The sequence below is a fragment of the Corythoichthys intestinalis genome, chromosome 6 (genome assembly GCF_030265065.1).
Source record: "Corythoichthys intestinalis isolate RoL2023-P3 chromosome 6, ASM3026506v1, whole genome shotgun sequence".
NCBI classification, from domain to species: domain Eukaryota; kingdom Metazoa; phylum Chordata; class Actinopteri; order Syngnathiformes; family Syngnathidae; genus Corythoichthys; species Corythoichthys intestinalis.
Genome location: NC_080400.1, coordinates 14,382,492 through 14,401,408, shown reverse-complemented (window position 1 = coordinate 14,401,408; position 18,917 = coordinate 14,382,492). Strand labels below are relative to the sequence as shown.

At 40.4% G+C, this 18,917-nt stretch overlaps 1 protein-coding gene across 1 annotated transcript in view; it reads left to right on the top strand.

Annotated features, from left to right (window-relative positions):
- The first annotated feature begins 1,467 nt into the window (after nucleotides 1–1,467).
- LOC130917644 (integrin-linked protein kinase) overlaps nucleotides 1,468–18,917 on the top strand; it is a 36,651-nt gene continuing 19,201 nt past the window's right edge. The window contains exons 1-3 of the mRNA XM_057839251.1: nucleotides 1,468–1,632; nucleotides 6,076–6,295; nucleotides 14,756–14,921. Of these exons, the coding sequence (XP_057695234.1) occupies nucleotides 6,207–6,295; nucleotides 14,756–14,921 (255 nt within the window). The 5' untranslated portion in view covers nucleotides 1,468–1,632; nucleotides 6,076–6,206. The remainder of the gene's footprint in view (nucleotides 1,633–6,075; nucleotides 6,296–14,755; nucleotides 14,922–18,917) is intronic.

Genomic DNA, 18,917 nt, shown 5'->3' with positions numbered 1-18,917 from the left:
CAGAACACTGTACTGTAATTAGGTGGGTTCGTAGCGGTCGTAATGTGAGTTTATTACTCGATTAAAATACTCTAAACTCACTGATTTCATGACGAATTTACAAACGGTTTGGTTTATAACTAGTAGCATCAACGCGGCTATGATTCAAGCTGGATGTTGAGGGAAAAACATTTCTAAGAATGCAGTTAATTACCTTAATCTTAGACGTTAGTGGAAAAAAAATGAAATATTTCAAAGTACAACACTTTCGGGAGAAATTAAACAAGAGAGGTGAAAAAAAAATTGGACACCATTTTTTGAGCGGCCGATTTGTGTATGTGTGTTGAATAGTGATTGGTCGTCATATGTTAAGGTTGTAAAAAACAAAAAACAAAAAACAAAAAAACAACAACTAAACAATGTGTCTACATGTTTAAAAAAAAAAAAACAATTCTTCGGGATTCACACTATACAAAGTGTATCCAACATTTCTACAACTGAGAGTTCATTTAAATAAAAATTTCCCACCTAATTTATCTACAGCCAGGGTCCTCAATTTGCGGGCCGCAGTCAAGGGCCGGACCACGGCAGACCTCTCAGTGGACCCATAGAAAATGGCATTTAACAACAACAACAACAACAAAAACGGGAAAAAAAAAACCCCAAAACTTTTTAAAACACATATTATTTGTATGAATCGCCGGTCTATCGCTACGCACTACTATTCTATTGCTAAATTCTGTTTCATTTTTAGTCATATATCTTCCATGTTTCCACTTCTGTTGTCATCGCTATGACAACTCTGCGCTGATTGGCCGAGAGAGCCTGCATGCTGCTAGCTAGAGTGGACGGACCGCAGCAGTGTGAAACACGAGTCGCAACCGGCACTTTGCAATCTGTTTGTTTACATGCCACCAGTAGAACACCGAATCTAAAAAAAAATGCCATGCTCTAAGTTGACCAAGAGAAGAAAAGTGGACAACGAAAATCGCTGTTTCAATGAGAAATGGACTGACAAATATGCGCCCATTTTACCACCTGCAAGTACCAAACCTACAGTATGTGCTTAATATGCTTAAAGTCAGTTGCTCTGATAAAAAGTGAAAATGTGAAAAGCCATTATGTTAAACAGCACAGCTCTTTTGAGAAGTTTTCTCCAAAAACATTGTACTTGCACGTTGGTTTTTTTTGTTTGTTTGTTTGTATTTTTATTTTAAGTCAAGAAAATGTTTTGTCAATTTATTTTGGATTTAACCACAATGTGCATTGTATTTTTGTTTGGTCAAACTAAAACAACCTTTACCACTTTCGACCTGCCTTGTACTTCACCGACATGAATGAATGGACCCATGCTTGTATGAGAAAAACAATTGTGGCCCTTCGAGATACGTATTTGCGGATCCCTGATCTACACTTAGTATCAATCTAGAATCCGTGCCCCCAGGGTGTATTATTTGATGTGCAGTACTCCGTATGGGCTAGAGGCGGCGTCACACTTCCTCCGGCTGATGTACCACGTCCTTACGTGAGGGTGTGGACGTAGGCAGGCAGAGGCAGTCGGCAAAGACACGGTTCAATCCACCGAGACGCAAAAGAACCCCGCAAAGACCACTCCCGAGGCCCGTCTACGTCTCTTTCACACCATTCCAACTGGTAAGTAATCGCCTTAACTTTTTTCGTGACATTTGTTCGCCCGTCGTGTTTGTTTAATCGTGAAAGGGCGCCGTTTTTAGTCGCGCTTATTCAACTCAATGAGAGGAACGGACCGTCAAGAATGTAGGTTAGCTTGAGAGGCTAAAATCTGAAATGTCTATTTCTTACTGCTTCCTCTTTATATGTCTGTGGTTTTGACTCGGCTTGATTACTTGGACAAGAGCTGCGTGTTTTGTCCTGGAGTTAAATGGAACTTAACAAAGTTGTTTTTTCTCGTGGTTAAGCGCGAAGGTTCGGTAGCAGGCGTTGCTATCCAGACATAAATGGTCATTGAACTTGGTCATTGTATGAAATACTCCGAGGATATGAGCTCATTTGGGTGCTTATGTTTTTACGATCTCTTGACTAATGTTACACTTTTTCCAGTCCAGGAGCTCGAATTATTTAAATGTTCAACCCAAATGAATCATCGATGCGCTTTTGGCACAGTTGTGCCTTCCACGCAAGCTGTACTTGATATTTACATGATATATTATATTATTTCCTTGAATTAAACTTTTAAATCCAAATTGAGGAACTTTAGTGTTGCAGACAAACAACACCGTTCCTCCCCTTGAAGAAGAAGGGACGTGTAAATATTTGCAGGTTTTGTTTGCAAATTTCCTTTAAATGGCCAACCAACACTTAATAAATATTTTCTTGTACAGTACTTATATTAGTGATCGAAATTGTCTTATGTATTTTTTGGGGCATGCAATGAGTGTACATAAAGTGCAACAAATTAATCACCATATTTTGAGAAGACATTTAGATTGGCTGGCAAGTCAACATGTGTCGGTATGGTATTCTGACGGTATGATAACATTAAGCCAAAATATCACGGTCTCACGGTATTGCAATTACCGTAATATTCGGACTGTAAGCCGCTACTTTTTCCCTTCATTTTGAATCCTGCGGCTTATAGTCCAGTGCGGCTTATTTGTTGATTTATTTGGGTTAATAGATAACACATTATTTGACAGCGGCGTCATAAGACCGTCATAATTATGACATGACACTAACATGGGCATTACTGAACGCTTATGACAGATGTCACTAAGTGTCATCCGGCAAATTATGTCACTAACTCCATTTCTATCCACCTCTGATCTTTTACATCCACTCAAAAGTGACATAATTTGCCTGATAACACTAAATAACATCTGTTATAAACATACATTAATGCTCATAACAGTGTCATGTCTTAATTATGACGGTCTTATGACGCAGCTGTCAAATAAAGTGTTACCAAATACCATAACTTCCAATTAATAAAACAACTGGAACAGTTACTGAAGAAATAATTAGCACAGAACATGAATTTTGATTGTTATTTACATCAGTAGCACTGCAATGCATGTTAGGAGGCATGTTGGACAACAACAGTGTTGACAGCAGAGGTTGACTCTCTCCCCCAAGGGAGCAGTGATGGCCAAATGAAGCTTCTTGAAGCTTTGCAGCCAACTGGTTCAAAGCTTCATGGTGGTTCATTTGAGCTTATGACAGTCATATAATGACGCTGTCAAATAAGCCTGAACGATATATTGTTTAAACATCACCATTGCGATGTGCGTGTGCGCAATAGTCCCATCGCAAGCACGTGCGATAGTTTTTCTTTTTTTTTTTTTGATCCACATACGCCTCACTTTCTGGTCTGCGCACAGCCTCCTACCCTCCCTCTCCCAGCCTTTTGATCCTCTCAGTCACTGCAGCACAACGATGGCTTTGATCTGGCCAAAGAAGCAGACTTCACACGGGCATCTGTCAATCATCGTTTAACTTGTTAAACAGTTGCAAGGAAGCCGCGCTGGAATGAATGTGTGTATTGTAGGAGACATTTAAATGCCAGAAGTGATCATGAGGAGTTTGAAATTTCTACATGGTCACAGCTAAAGTAGATAAACAGGAGCATTTAATAAAGCCAAGCATTTATCTGCTACAGTACTTTATTGTTGTTCAAAAATGATTTGGTTGGACAATTATGTTTAAAACTTATCATAATTATGACATTTGAAGTGCTTAAAAACCATTTATTTATATACATTTTTAAAATCACTTTGGGGGGGAAAGTGAGAAAAAAACATGTCTTATATGTATCTCTTTCCAATGCTAAATCTGAATAAATACATTGGGCACAAAAAACACAACAACAACAAAAAAAAAAAAACAAAAAAAAAAATGGGGTAGGTGCGCTACTTTGCGGTTTTTCACTTATCTCAGCGGGTTCTGGTCCCCTTTAACTGCGAAAAACAAGGGATGACTGTACACTGTGGTGATAGTGAGTCATCTAAAGTCTTTCCAAACAGCTATTTAAGTCATCTTGTGATAATTTCTTGAAAAAAATATATGTACATTTTTTTTAAATATCGCAATATAATATCGCAATATATCGCAAACCCCAAAAATATCGCAGCAATAGTTTTTTCCAATATCGTTCAGGCCTACTGTCAAACCAATCCAGTGAGCACAACTGCAGCTTATAGTCCAGTGCGGCTTATCTATGAACAAATGCAGTTTTTGTGTAAAATTTGGTGGTGGCGGCTGATAGTCAGGTGCGCCTTATAGTGCGAAAATTATGGTACTGCTCTAAAATGTGTTACTTTGACAGTCTGGGTTTAAAAAAACATTTTTTCCATTGAACAGGGGTTTTATTTTTCAAACCATATTAAGAAATTGGAACATAAGTATAATGTTTAGTTAAAAAAAAAAAAAAAAAAATTCTAAGTAAAATTAAAATAAATGTGGTCCTTTAGGTGAGCTCAACATTATTACCATCAGAACAAAAAAATTAAATTATTTTCCATAAAAAGCACATGTGTATGACTCGTATCATGTTTACATTATACACACATTCTTTCTCAACACAAACAGCTGCCAGAGAGAAAAGATCACCACATGTTTTACCACCGCTAGACACACTAAACACGCTGGAGTTAACTCTCGGTGCTCGAGGGAAACGTTCATGACAGTAGGAGTGGAACCCTCTTGGTACCTCACGATACGATACGATTTGCGATATAAAGCTCACGATAACGATGATCTGACGATATGGCGATACAACGATTATCGATACAATGGTCAGGAAATCATTGTAGGATTTTCTACAAACAACTAATCAGCAAAAAAAACAAGTTTCTGTTGTGATTTGGAATGAGTTTATCACTAGTAGACGTCCAATCCATTTGAACTGGGAGGGTTCATTCGCTGCCATCTATACTTCAAACGGATTGAACGTCTATGGCCGTCAGTGGCAGCCAATGCCAGGCAATGAGGTAATTTTGGGCCATTTAATGTCATTTACCTGTTGATTTTCAGTTACTTCCTGTTGATTTTGGGGTACATTGTGGGTCACTTCCTGTTTAATTTGAGTTACAGAACAGGACGCGACCTGGGAATCACCCAAATGAATAAGCAGAGACTGAAACTGAACCGGAAATAACCTGTAAATGCCCCGAAAATCGGACCGAATGACTGTGAATGCTCTGGTTTTGAATGAACGAACGTTCCCAGTCTAAATGAATTGGGCGTCGAGTACCGTCAATGGCAGCCTCAGAGTTATCTGAGAGACTGTTATGGTGGAAGATTTTGGTAGCAACTTGATGGTTCATTTAAAAAAAAACAAAACAAATATTGACACCTTTTTAAAACGATATCTCGATTCTTGACTGGAGAATATCGATAACCTTTTGGGATACAAAGAATCACGATATATCACCATTTCGATATTTTGTCCCACCCCTACATGACAGTGTTTACTAACCTTTCATTTTGTACAAATGCGGAATCATATCAGAAGTATTGGCCCCTTGGGAGCCACCCTCCGCAAACAGGTTTCACATGTCGGTTAGCCCTCCTCCTCTAAGCCGCAGCCATCTGTAACTTTTCTGTAGCCGAAGTATTCCCATACCAGCGATTTTGTTTTCTTTGATGTGGGAAAAAGTTCAGGAGTTTCACCTCCTCCAGCCATCGTGTAGCACAGCTGACTCACTGACACTGAGCAACAACTGGTGGGCGAGGGTTTAGCCTTACAGCTGCAAACGAGGGATTTCTCCATGCATTTTTGGGACATAATAAGTATTTTAATTCCTTAGGGACGGTATGGAGGAAAATTTTTGCGGTTTTGAAACCTTGATGTTTTCATACCGTGAAATATACCATGAAACCGGTAATCGGAACATGTCTAGTGTCAAGTGTACTGTACTTAATCCAGTGGCCTGTTAGTGTTGTTTTTTACAGGCCAATCTGACTCACTGTGAAAAGTATTACTAACATACTGGATTGCTTAACCTTGGTTGATTATCATAACAGCTTTGATTATTATTATAATTAATAGACAGAATTAGCAGTTATTTTTACATGGCTATTATAGCATAACTTTTATTTTCGATCCTTTTCCTATTTTAGGTTGGTACAAACGTTCCCCCGAGGCTCTGCGATCGTGTCCCTCACTGCCCCCGGTGAGGGACGGATGAAACCTCCAACAGGTCGCTTCATCTCCGCGTCGTGTCGCTCAGGTTAACGTTGGACGTCCCGAGATGGATGACATCTTTACGCAGTGTCGAGAAGGCAACGCGGTGGCTGTGCGCCTGTGGTTGGACAACACGGAAAACGACCTCAATCAAGGGTGAGGGTCTGTTTTTTCTTACTAGGATGTTTCACTAAGACATTTTAAAAAGAGATCCTTAAACAGCTGCTTAAAATTGTACACCCATTTTGTGTTTTGTATTTTTTATAAAACAAGAATTATGTTGGGTCTATAAAGAGCATTAATGGTCTTCAACCATTAATGATAGGAAAAAAGACAGATTGACTTTAGAGGTGTGAAAAATTTCCGACTCTTAGATTCTTCGCGATTCGGCTGTGGAAGATTCGAGAACGATTCACAAATATCCAAATTCAGATTATTGAAATATGCCAAGTAAAGCGGAACTAAAACACAGGGCCTTCGGGACGCAATGAGGAACGGACCGAGGGTAAACATCATGCTCAACTCATGCCACTAGATAAAAAAACAGTAATACCTGACTGCGGCCGACAGCCGCTACAAACTACGCCCACATAATGCTACGGTAGATATCACATGTATAAAGAACTAGATGTGAAATGACACTCAGCGGCGTTAGCACATGTATAAAGAACTAGATGCGAAATGACAGTCAGCGGCGTTAGCACATGTATAGAAAACTAGATGCGAAATGACAGACTCGCCGGCGTTGGTAAACAGCTGCCATCTTAAAGCAGTAGACTTCTCTGGAAGGCTGTTGTAGCGAACCATCCGAGCTAACCTAATTAGCTTTAAATAACTTGATCTAAAATACTCCTAAATCAGCAAAATCTTGACTTGAATCTATCTTTAAATGATGAAACAATTTTGAAACTTTCACATGTCGAAAGTAGACAGAAGGAAAATTATGGAATAGCGGGAGCAATTTTAACAACTTTAACGGTTGATTCATAACATTAAATTCATTGAATGTATTTTAAAGCTGCTGATATAGAATGAGGACTTGAGTATTTACTGTTTTCAACTGTTAACTTGTCACTGAAATAGTAGTTTATTCAAGCCTTAGAAGATTTTTGTACAATTTTTGTAAGTAATGTATAAAATGTTAAAAGCAGCTAAGAGCTGGGGGGGGTGGGGGAGATGCATAAATAATTGATTTATAACCGAGTCGTAGCCTCTGAATCGTAATCGAATCGTTAGGCGCACCAAGATTCCCACCTCTAATTGACTTGTCATTCCTACTCCGGGAAGCCATGTAAAAAAAACAACATACTCAAGAGCAGTGTTGTTTTTGGCAGCCATTTTAATTTTCATCTTAGTTTTAGTCTTTTGGACGATAATACTTCTTAGTCAAATTTTAGTCATTTCAAAATGTGTTTGCCTTCGTCTAGTTTTTGTTGACCAAAACTTGAGACAGATTTCGTCTAATTTTAATGGACGTTAACTCAATATTTTCGTCTGTAAAATTCAAAAGATTCACATTATAAATAAGTAAGAAAAGGTTTCCAATTAACATTAGCAGAGGAGCAAATATTGTAGCATCTACAAATCTGTCACGTGATAATACACACTCAGCAGGAAAACAGTAGGCTACAATATTTTTTAATTAGTTATACCCGGCTGGACGCCACTAACTGTATGTAAAAAAAGTTGTCCAAGAATTTAGGAGGACAATCGCCATTAGCAATAGCCTAATGCTAAAGTGAATGCTCAACTAAAGCTACGAGTTACATTTAGCACTCAGCACAGACCTTTAAAGGCCAAAACAACATTGCATATTCTCTCTTGCCGAGTTAAGAAGACAAATACTACAGTGTGTGTCTCAAAACAAGCAATGGGGAGACCGGAGAGGACACCGAACTAGTAGGTGGGTTGGGGGATTGCAGCACGTCACATGAGTGACACAACCAGGCAGGCTAACTACACATAAAAAGTCACGCATTGTTAACATGCGACGAAAACTATGGCGCATTTTCGTCTTGTTCTCGTTTTGTCAGACGAAAACTGGCATTTGTGTTGTTATATTTTAGTCTCCCAATATATGTTTTTAGCTCGTTATCATCATAATGAAAATTGTTTGTCGAGGAAATATTTTCGTATTAGTCCTTGTTGACGAAAACAACACTGCTCAGGAATAAATAATTATTTAGTAAGAGCGTGACAAAGATTTCTACCTCTGAAATCAGAAAATTGCATGATCTAGTGTACATTGTGCCCTGTTTCCTATTGTTCATTTTATGCAAAACTGTGACAAAATGTGTTTGAAAAGTTAGTACTATAACTCATGAAACTGCTGGGTTGACATTGCTTCTCCATTCTGTGTTTACCCAGAACATGAGTCAACAAATTTAGGTGACAGTAAAAGGCACTACTACCCCCAAAGGCTGAAAATTGGCAATTGGACTTTGAAAAGTTCTGTGTCTAGCGGTAAAGCGCATCATAACAAAGCTGTCTTTTGTAGGCTGTGTATAAGGAGGTCATGACAGTATGATAGGAAAACACAGTGGTTTGTCTAATGAATTAGCATTTTCAAAGCAATTACTATTTGTTTGTCCCTTGAGAGACCCTGGCCTGTGATTGAACCCACTTTTGCGGAAGTGCATGTTTATAGGTTGGGAATTCCCTTCAAAAAGCGTGACGCTGTCACAGGAAGCCCGCCATGAGGATTGTGGAGATCTTTGAGTGAGATGCAGGACTGACTGGTGTAGACTGCAGTATTTTTCACAGAATACCACTGACATGCCAAATGGCGTCTGCGGCAATTGACGGTGCATTTGTATTTATAGCCAGTAGTGGCGTTTCCATTAGCTGATTAGCATGCCAAGCTCCTTTCTCTCTGGCTGATTTATCGCCTTGGGTGAGAGAACACTTTTCCATCCTTGCTGCGGTGTCGGTGTAAAATTACATGCAGACAAGCCTCTTTCTACTGAGCTTGTACTATTTGGTTGGGTAGGAAATTACTTCTCTGAAATTACAAAATCTCATTTCAAGATTAACTGAAAGAATGTTGTACTTTTCCTCAACAAGTGGTGTCAAGAAGAATAATGTCCACTTGTACCTTGTCCTATGACTGCATATTTTGTTCTGTGAACAAGCTTATTACTTATATCTAGAGCTGAAAGGATTACTCGAATTATTTGAGTAACTCGTTTTAAAAATTGATCGAGGAATTTTCTCCACCTCGAGGAATCCTTTAATTTTGCCACATCTAAGTATGACGTTTTGCCCGGACTACTTTTAATGCGGCACAACACGCTGACATCACAGGAAAAACACAGAGGTGGCGGATATATTTGATTTCAACCATGCATTATTATAGAGGTAACAACGAAGAAGCCGAACGACGAAAGTGAAGAGAAAGGCACCAAGAAAAGAAGAAGATGTCAAAGTGTGGGAGCATTTCAAGCTGGACACCAGAGCGAACACTGTTTCATGTATTCACTCTAAAACAGTGCTTGCATAAGTCTTCAATGCTGCAGGTCCACCGAAGGCACCCAGTTTACTCTGAGAGCGGAGGAGCAATACTCGGGACAAGGTAAAATTAAGTTAACGTATCACTAATAAATAGGATTAACGTTACTGTACCTTGCAAATTTAACCTTGCCCTGAGGAGGGCTAGCTTTCTATTAATTATGACTACTGTCAATGCGTGGCTAACATGTCTTTCATACAGGATTTAATCTGTAAAAACACAGTGCTGTAGGGTGATGAGTGTGTAAAATAAAAACATAATAAAGCTGTCAATTTTAGCTCAGTAGTCATTGATGGATAAAACCCCAAGTAGCACTGGTGCCTAATGTGCAGCACATTTGTTATTTTGAACACTGCAAAAACTTAAAATCCTCCCATCCTTAGACCCTCTATGGCGACAAGGAACAACTAAAAAAACCCATGGGAAAAAAGAGAAACCTTGGGGAGAACCACAATCAGGAGAGATCCACTCCCAGGACGGACAGGCTGTAGATGCACCAGGACTGATGATGGGTAGTAGCAGAAGGAGTTCCAGTTTGTAGAGATGCAGTGGAGTAAGGGAACATGAGGTGGTCCATCTAGCCAGATGAGAAGGACGGGGGGGCAACGAGGACGTCCATCAAGCAAGGGGTCAGGATAGGTAGGCGGCTGCGGCTGAAAAAGTAGCCCCTCCCCAGAGGGGGCGGGGGGGGGGGGTAGTGATGAAAGGACTAGTCAACTAGATATTAGAATTAGAAAAGAGAAATAAAGTAAGAAAAAGTGGTAAGTAGAGTGAAAAACAGGGGATAGGACTCAGTGGCTGTACTTCCCCCAGCATTATAGCTCCTAGGGCAGCTTTAGACGGAACTGTGAGTCTAGTCCGTTTTCAACTAGCCTGACCATAAGCTTTGTCAAATAGGAATGTTTTTAGTCTAATCTTAAATTTAAAGACTGTGTCGGTCTCTTTAATATTAGCTGGAAGCTGATTCCATAAGACAGGAGCTTGGTAACTAAAGGCTCTAGCTCCTACTGTACTTTTAGAGACCCTGGGAACTACCAGTAGACCTGCATTCTGAGATCGAAGTGTTCTGTTGGGGTGGTATGGAACCAGAGCATCTGGGATATAAGATGGCCCCAAACCATTAACGGTCTTAATTGTAAGACGGAGGATTTTAAATTTAATTCTAAACTCGACTGGAAGCGTTCTGGACTAGCTGAAAACCTTTTAGGGAACTTTTAGGACAAGCTGCGAGTAAGGAGTTACAGTAATCCAATACAGATGTAACGAACGCGTTACTTAAACTTAACTAGAACTTAAAAATAGCTTGACACAAATGAAAATTCAATTGAAACACGTGGGAAAAACACCTAAATTTTAAGTGATGTGTGTTATCAAGCGTAATAGCATATTTAGGTAAGAAATGAGAAATACTAGTATATGTGTATATAGTATATTCAGTGTATCACGAAAGTGAGTTCACCCCTCACATTTCTGCAGATATTTAAGTATATCTTCATGGGACAACACTGACAAAATGACACTTTGACACAATGAAAAGTAGTCTGTGTGCAGCTTATATAATAGAGTTAATTCATTTTCCCCTTAAAAATAACTCAAAATATAGCCATTAATATCTAAACCCCTGGCAACATATTTGAGTACACCCCTTAGTGAAAGTTGTCAATATTAACTAGCCCGCCCGTCTCATCAGATCATAGGACACGGTTCCAGTAATCCATATGCTTTGTTGACATGTCTTCAGCAAACTGTTTGCGGGCTTTCTTGTGTACCGTCTTCAGAAGAGGCTTCCTCCTGGAGTGACAGCCATGCACACCAATTTGATGTAGAGTGCGGCGTATGGTCTGAGCACTAACAGGCTGACATCGGCCCCTCTTCAGTCTCTGCAGCAATGCTAACAGATCTCCTGTAATGAGTCACATGACATTTTGAAGGGAAAATGGCAAGCAGTACTCCATTTGGACATTTAGGGATGTACGTTTTTTCAAAGGGGTGTACTCACTTTTGTTGCCAGGGGTTTAGATATTGATGTCTATTTTTCGAGTTATTTTGAGGGGAAAATAAATGAACTCTCTAATATAAGCTGCACACAGACTACTTTTCATTGTGTCAAAGTGTCATTTTGTCAGTGTTGTCCCATAAAAAGATATACTTAAATATCTGCAGAAATGTGAGGGGTGTACTCACTTTAGTGATACACTGTAAGTTTTTATGAGAAGCATGTAATCATTCGACATTTTTTTTTTCCAGTGCTTTACTTGCAAGTGCAAACTTGATTCTTCTGCCACCACACAGTGCTCGAATCTCAACCCACACTTCATAATAAGCAGCAGTTTGTCAGATATTGAACAATAATGAACCAAAAAAAACTTGGAGCATTGCTTATTTAAAAAAAAAAAAAAAAAAAAAAAAAAAAAGCTTTTATCATCTGGAAACTGTAAAATTGGGATCATTCTTGACCGGATCTGAAATCTCAGAGTTAACTACATTACGCCTTCTTAGATTGTTTACGCTGCTGTAACACCCCCGGGAAAGCGTCATCACGGAATGCTGAATCTCCTTACAAGGAATAATGCGCAGGCTGCCCCGCTCCCGCTTGATGGGACGACCGTAGTGTGTTGCACTGTTGATGTCGTGTAGCCAGACAGACAAGTGTGTGTGGAATGTGTATCACCTCCCCCTCGCCTCCTCCACCGATTCCTTTTTCCGGCATTCTTTTTTTCCCTAGTTTTTAGAAGACTGCTCCTGTCATTTTATTGCAGTCTGCTTAATATCACCCATCCTGTCTCATATTTGAGGTGTTTCGTCTCAAATAAAAGAGCTTCGCTTTGTTGTGTTTTCTTTTGGCTTAGTACTCTAGTTGCAGCCTTAGCGCTTGTCTTTATTTAGCTGGAAGGCTAGAACCGGTAGCTGTGCAGGCCCAGCAGTGCGGAGTGGAGGCTCCTTGTTTGGGAAGGTGGGAGGTTTACAGGGTGATGGCTGATTTTATATATAACTCCCTTTGTCAGTGCGGAGGGAAGCGGACATTTAGTGGGCGCCTTAACTCCCATCTGACAGTTTTTATGAATGGAAGTCAGTAAAAATCGGTGCGTCGTGGTTCAGAGGGATTTGTTTACGTGGTCATTAGTTTATCGTAAAATGGAATGAATCATCCTTTTATTGCAGAGTAACACTCATTTCCCTGGGTTTAACCGGCTCGTTTGAAGAGCTGGCGTTGATGCATTCTGGCTGTTGCGTCTGCCAGACTGAGGCCCGTTGGCAGGTGGAAGTGCCTGAAATAAATGACCGCAGTTGGCCAAGGGGGGCTCAGAGGTGGAGCAGGGGGGAAAAATGTGTGGATGAAGTCTGTCTCAAAAGGGAAAATATCTTGTAAACGTCTACTCAAGTGGAAATACACATAAAAGCCCCATGGTGTCATGACACATTTAGACTTCAATTTTTATTTTAAGGATTTTCTACCAAAAAAAAAAAAAAAACAGTTTGAAAACATTACTTCCCAACTTACGAGGCCCAAATTGGCACACGGTCAGAAATTAACACCCAGTTAACACATTGTAAACTTGACAAACGTGCTGAATTGACACAGTGGCTGAATTGACACCCGACATCGTATTATGATTAGGGATTACGGGTGTGACAAAATATCGAAATGGTGATATATCGAGATACTTTGTATCCCAAAAGGTTATCGATATGCTCCTGCCAAGAATCGAGGTATCGTTTTAAAAAGGTGTCACTGTCTAAAAAAAAATATAAAGGAGCAAACAAGTTGCTACCAAAATCTTCCACCATAATAGTGTCTCAGTTAACACTAAGGCCGCATTGATGATGCTTGTCGCCGTTCATTCGAAACCAGAGCATTCACAGTCATTTTGTGATTTTTAGGGCATTTACAGGTCACTTGCTGTTGAGTTTGAGTCGCTACTTATTCATTTTTGTGATTCTCAGGTCACTTCATGTTCTGTAACTCAAAATAAACAGGAAGTGAGTCATAAAATACCCCAAAATCAACAAGAAGTAACTGAAAATCAACAAGTTAATGACCTTAAATGGCTCAAAATGACCTCATTGCCTGGCATTGGCTGCCACTGACGGCCATACACGTTCAATCCGTTTGAAATGGGAGGGATGGCAGCGAATGAACGAATGTTCATTCGCTGCCACCCTCCCACTTCAAATGGATTGGACGTCAACTAGTGATAAATTCATTCCAATTCACAGCAGAAACTTGTTTTTCTTGTTATTAGTTTTTTTGTAGAATATCCTAGAATGATTCTCTGACCAATGTATCGATAATCGTTGTAGCGCCATATCGTCAGATCATCGTTATCGTGAGCTTTGTATCGCATAGGATCGCAGGGATGTCCTGTTGCAGTTTTTTTGACAGTCGGGTCAACAAAAGCACCCAACAAATGATCTCCACCTTGCTCTTCTGTAGCATTATTTTGTCAGGATTCAAGATCGTAAGCATCAGACTTCCTTCCGGTGGATTTTTGCTCTCATAAATTTGAACTAATGACTTTTTAGGGTTTGGCCTTTTAGTTAGACAGGAAATGACCCCCTCCCACCTGATGAACAGATAGTCTTGTGTCGTGGGACTGAGAGGGTCTGTGTGGGACCTCCACACAGCCACACAGAACGTGTTGCCACAAGCCAGTGCACCAGCCGGCGGGGGCAAAGGGTTGAGATTCCTTTATAATGCTCCTTCAGTTCTCTCTGATGTTATTGTGCTGCATGCTGACTCAAAGCAATAGTGTGTGACTTTAATTTGAGGCTTCAGAAGAGACTGAGGCGAGTGAAGTCAACAGTGGAGTAAAGAAAAAAAAAAAAAAAAGACATATTGACTCAGAGTAGAGGGAGCTCAGCTGTCCTTAAAAGGACTGCGGCCACTCTTTCATTGTCCCGCCCTGATTTGATTGACTCTGTCATTCAGCTGGTGTGCATCTGCCAGAGGACGCCATCGGTCTGTCTGACAGAAGGCTTACTGTGCTACTGTGTCACTCCCAAAATTCAATCGGCGACGACTACAGCGAGAGTGATGCAATAAGTTGAGTGATATTGCACTCGTCAAAGATAACACGCTTTGACATATGTGATTTTTGACTTTACAGTGACGACCATGGCTTCAGCCCTCTGCACTGGGCGTGCCGGGAGGGCCGCTCCAGCGTGGTGGATATGCTCATTATGCGAGGCGCCCGCATCAACGTCATGAACCGCGGGGACGATACGCCCCTGCACCTGGCTGCCAGTCACGGACATCGCGACATTCTGGGCAAGGTACTGGAAAACCGTTGTCGCTTATAGTCTACAGATCTTTCATTTTGCATTAAATCCCAGATGGACACAGTATTATGAGGTTCAATTTCCTATGGCCTGGAAAAAAAAACTTATTTGTAAACATTGACGCAACTATCACCTTTGATGGCAAGTTGGCAACGTATGAGTTAAATTCTAATCCATTTTTTTACTGGGACAGGCTGGCATTTCAGAATTGTTTTCAATTTTTAATAATAATAATAATAATAATAAATACAACTTTTTTTGTAACTCATTGGCTGCCGTTGATGGTAGGGATGTCCCGATCCAGGTTTTTGCACTTCCGATCCGATACCGATATTGTTTTGCACTTCCGATCCGATACCGATACTGGCCGATACCGATACCGACCTATCTGAGCATGTGTTAAAGTTTATTCAGCCTCCTTACTTAGTTGTCAGACTCATGTTGAAAAAGGTTTTAGTACTCTTGATAACAACTAGCCAGCTGAATTAGGTGAGTTTGAATAACACACAACGGTTGGTAACAAGAAACTGACCTGTTTATCCAGTGACAAACACAAAACATTATAAATGACAAACAGAAATGGCATAGCTAGTCAGTAAAACGTGCAAATAATATTGTAAACAGTCTTAAAAAAGCAAAACACACCAACAACCTCAGTGGAAAATCCCACAAATCCCCCAAGCTATTAGATGCTTTTAATGTTTCGTGCATTAGTTAAAAAAATTGTATAAAAAGCCTCTCAGGTTTAAATAAACGACTATTTCAGTATCAAGTTAACATTTTAAAACGGTAAATAAAACACTCAAGTCCCCATTCTGTATCAGCAGCTTTAAACTACATTCATTTAATTTTGCGAATCAACTGTTAAAGTTGTTAAAATTGCTCCCGTTATTCCATAATTTCCCTTCTGTCTACTTTCGACATGTGAAAGTTTTAAAACTGTTTTGAAGAAAGATTCAAGATTTTGCCGATTTAGGAGTATTTTAGATAAAGGTATTTAGGTTCGCTTGGAAGGTTCACAACAGCCTACTAGGGAAGTCTTCTGCTTTAAGATGGCGGCTGTTTACTAACGCATCTGGTTTTCAATACTTCAATGTTGCTAACGCAGTCGAGTCTGTCGTGTAGCATCTGGTTCTACATACATGTGATATCTATTATCTCCAGTAAAACGACGTTGACGTAGTTTGTAGCGGCTGTCAGCAGCAGTCAGGTATTCTTGTGTTTTTTTAACCAGCGGCATGAGTTGAGCTAAAGCCGTGAGTTGAGCATTGGCATTAGCCGGGTCTAAGACAAGTTATGTTTACTTTCGGGACGCAATGCGGTCAGTTTCTCATTGCGTCCCGAAGACCGCGCTGTGTATTAGTTCCGCTTTACTTGACATATTTCAGTAATCGGAATTTGGATGTTTGTGAATCGTTCTCGAATCTTCCACGGCCGAATCGCGTTTTGGATGGTGCGTCTTTACTCACGTGAGATAATGGCTCGTCATCCAGAATGAATTCTTCGGCAATGACTCTTGTTATTCCCTGGGCTTTGGGACTGTGGAGTGCCAGTTTGTCACGCATAGCAAAAGTTTCTGCCATTGTTAGTAGCGTAGGACCTTTCTTTTTGTCTTCGGTTTTCTTAACATACTCCTCATATTGTTTGTTGTGGTATTTCACTAAATGCTTAATTAGGTTGGTTGTATTAAAACTTCTTACAGCTTTACCACTACGCTTGACTTTATTGTGGCATATGTTGCTCTCTGCCTCTTCGTCTTTGTCGTCCTTTAAGGTGAAATGATCCCACACAGCTGACATTTTTACCGATAAAGTCTCTCGGTAAATTGGGAGACGGTAATGTAAATGTAGTGTGTTGAAGGTGTGCTGTAAAATGTGGACCGGGGTTTAGGGAAACCGAAGCAAAAACTGGAATGGATTATGTAAATTGGTGCGCTGGAAACCCGGACCGGATTAAAAAAAAAAAAAACTGGATCGGAAGTCTGGATCGTAATTTTTCCCGTGTTCCGATCCGATACCGATAAGCATTTTTTGCCCATACCGGCGCCCAATGCGATCCAAATATCGGATCGGGACATCTCTAGTTGACGGTGCTAAACATTCAGTCCATTTTGACTGGGGAGGGCTGGCAGCAATCATTCACCGGCTCTCCCAGGTCAAATGGATTGGACGTCTCACCCTGTCAAGAGTGAAATGCTTTCTCTCTAGTGTTAACTTAAATACAGTTTAATACAGGTACCTCTATTTACGAAGGTCTCTACAAACATTATTGTCAGGTTACGACACGTTTAAATGGGAAAATATTGCCTCTTTCAGGTTATGGGAGGCAAAAATACTAGACAATACTGTAAAAGATACATATGTACTACCTGCTTTTAAATGTCACACCTTGAGATCCTGCTGCCCTATTGGTCATAATATTTCCCATCACGCTTAGTAATGGAATTCTGCTCTCCTATTGGCCTATTGTTGATGACATTTCAATTTTGTTGTATTAGTGAACAGTATTAGTGTTAAAATTGTGGGTCAACATCTGAGCCAAATGAGCACAAGGTTGCTCCTGTTTTTGTCCCACAAAGAGTTTGTATAAGCCCACAGACGGTTCATTACATTAGTAGCACATTAGAGCAGTGGTCCCAAACCTTTTTGGACCAGTGTAACGTGGGCCTTTTTTTCATGGACCGGCAATCTGTAGCAGAACATGACAGTAAATATAAAATAACTCGTTGAGGCTATAAACGAATATTAAGAGCAGGGAAAATATCACTCTCCATACACTGAATCAACCTTTTTTTTAGCAGCGGCCTTTCCGAAAACCTGTCGGCAAATATCCGTGGTCGCAAGCATAATGAGTTTTTCTCCAATCGTGAAAGGTTTCTTAGCTTTAGCAATGCGCTTCGCCATGAGGTATGATGCTCTTAGTGCATTGGCTTTTGTTTCCTCGTTTGCTAGCTTTTAGCCACATATTATGCAGAATGGACTTGGTGGTGGCTCCTCTTCCTCTCCCTGTAAAAAAAGCTGTCCAAAGACGTTGGTGGCCGCAGCACACAGCTAACAGCAGCTTAAGTTACTGTTTACATTGACTGGCGCTGGGCTGCTATGGGTGTGCAAACACCCTAGTAACTTTGGCCAACCACTAGATGGCAACCTATACATATCTTTACTCGGATTAGTCTATAGCCAGGGGTGCACATAAGTGGTCCGCATGCGCGCATGCGGACCGGACATAGACAAACGCGCTGGCCCTCAACAGCTTCCATACGCTTTTGCGTACCAATGGCTGACCACTGTATTTGCGGCGGACACGAGAAAATCACTTTCTCTCGGCCCCACTGAGTAATTATTTCCGTGATCCCCCACCACCGTCAAAAGACAGACAGACGACAGAGACATCACCGGAGCTACCGAAAAAAGGGACTTTTGCTGAAAAGTGGCTGCAGGAGGGAACATGGCTAGAAGCAAATGATGCTCGCATGGAAATGTGGTGAAACATTTGCCGTGAGAATCCCAATGTCGCTAATAAGAGCAGCGCATTTTATGTAGGGTCAAAGAATTTTAGCCATCCAAACTTTGAAAAGCACGAAAAAAACAGAGCATGTGGCAGTTAAGCAAACTATCGATGTCAGATAGGACCCCACTCGCCCTATGGACAAGTGGCGGAATAAAGTTATTGAAGAACAGCGCCATGCGCTGACAAATGTGTTTTTGCTCGCATTTCACGAAGCTAAACATGCACGTTCAATGAGCTCTTATGAGGAGGACATCCCACTTTTACAAAGGCTTGGAGTTAATGTGAGAGCCGCATATGAATGCCCTTTATTTTGAATTAGTGCTTTTATGTTTATTTCTTTACATTTCACTTCAAAGTAATGGCAATTTTGTTGTGCCAGTTGATGTTAATCAAGCGTTAATTGTTTATATAATTAATTAAAGGTAATTGGCTCTAAGTAAAGCTTGTCATAATTTTATCGCATCAGGCGGGTCGGCTCTC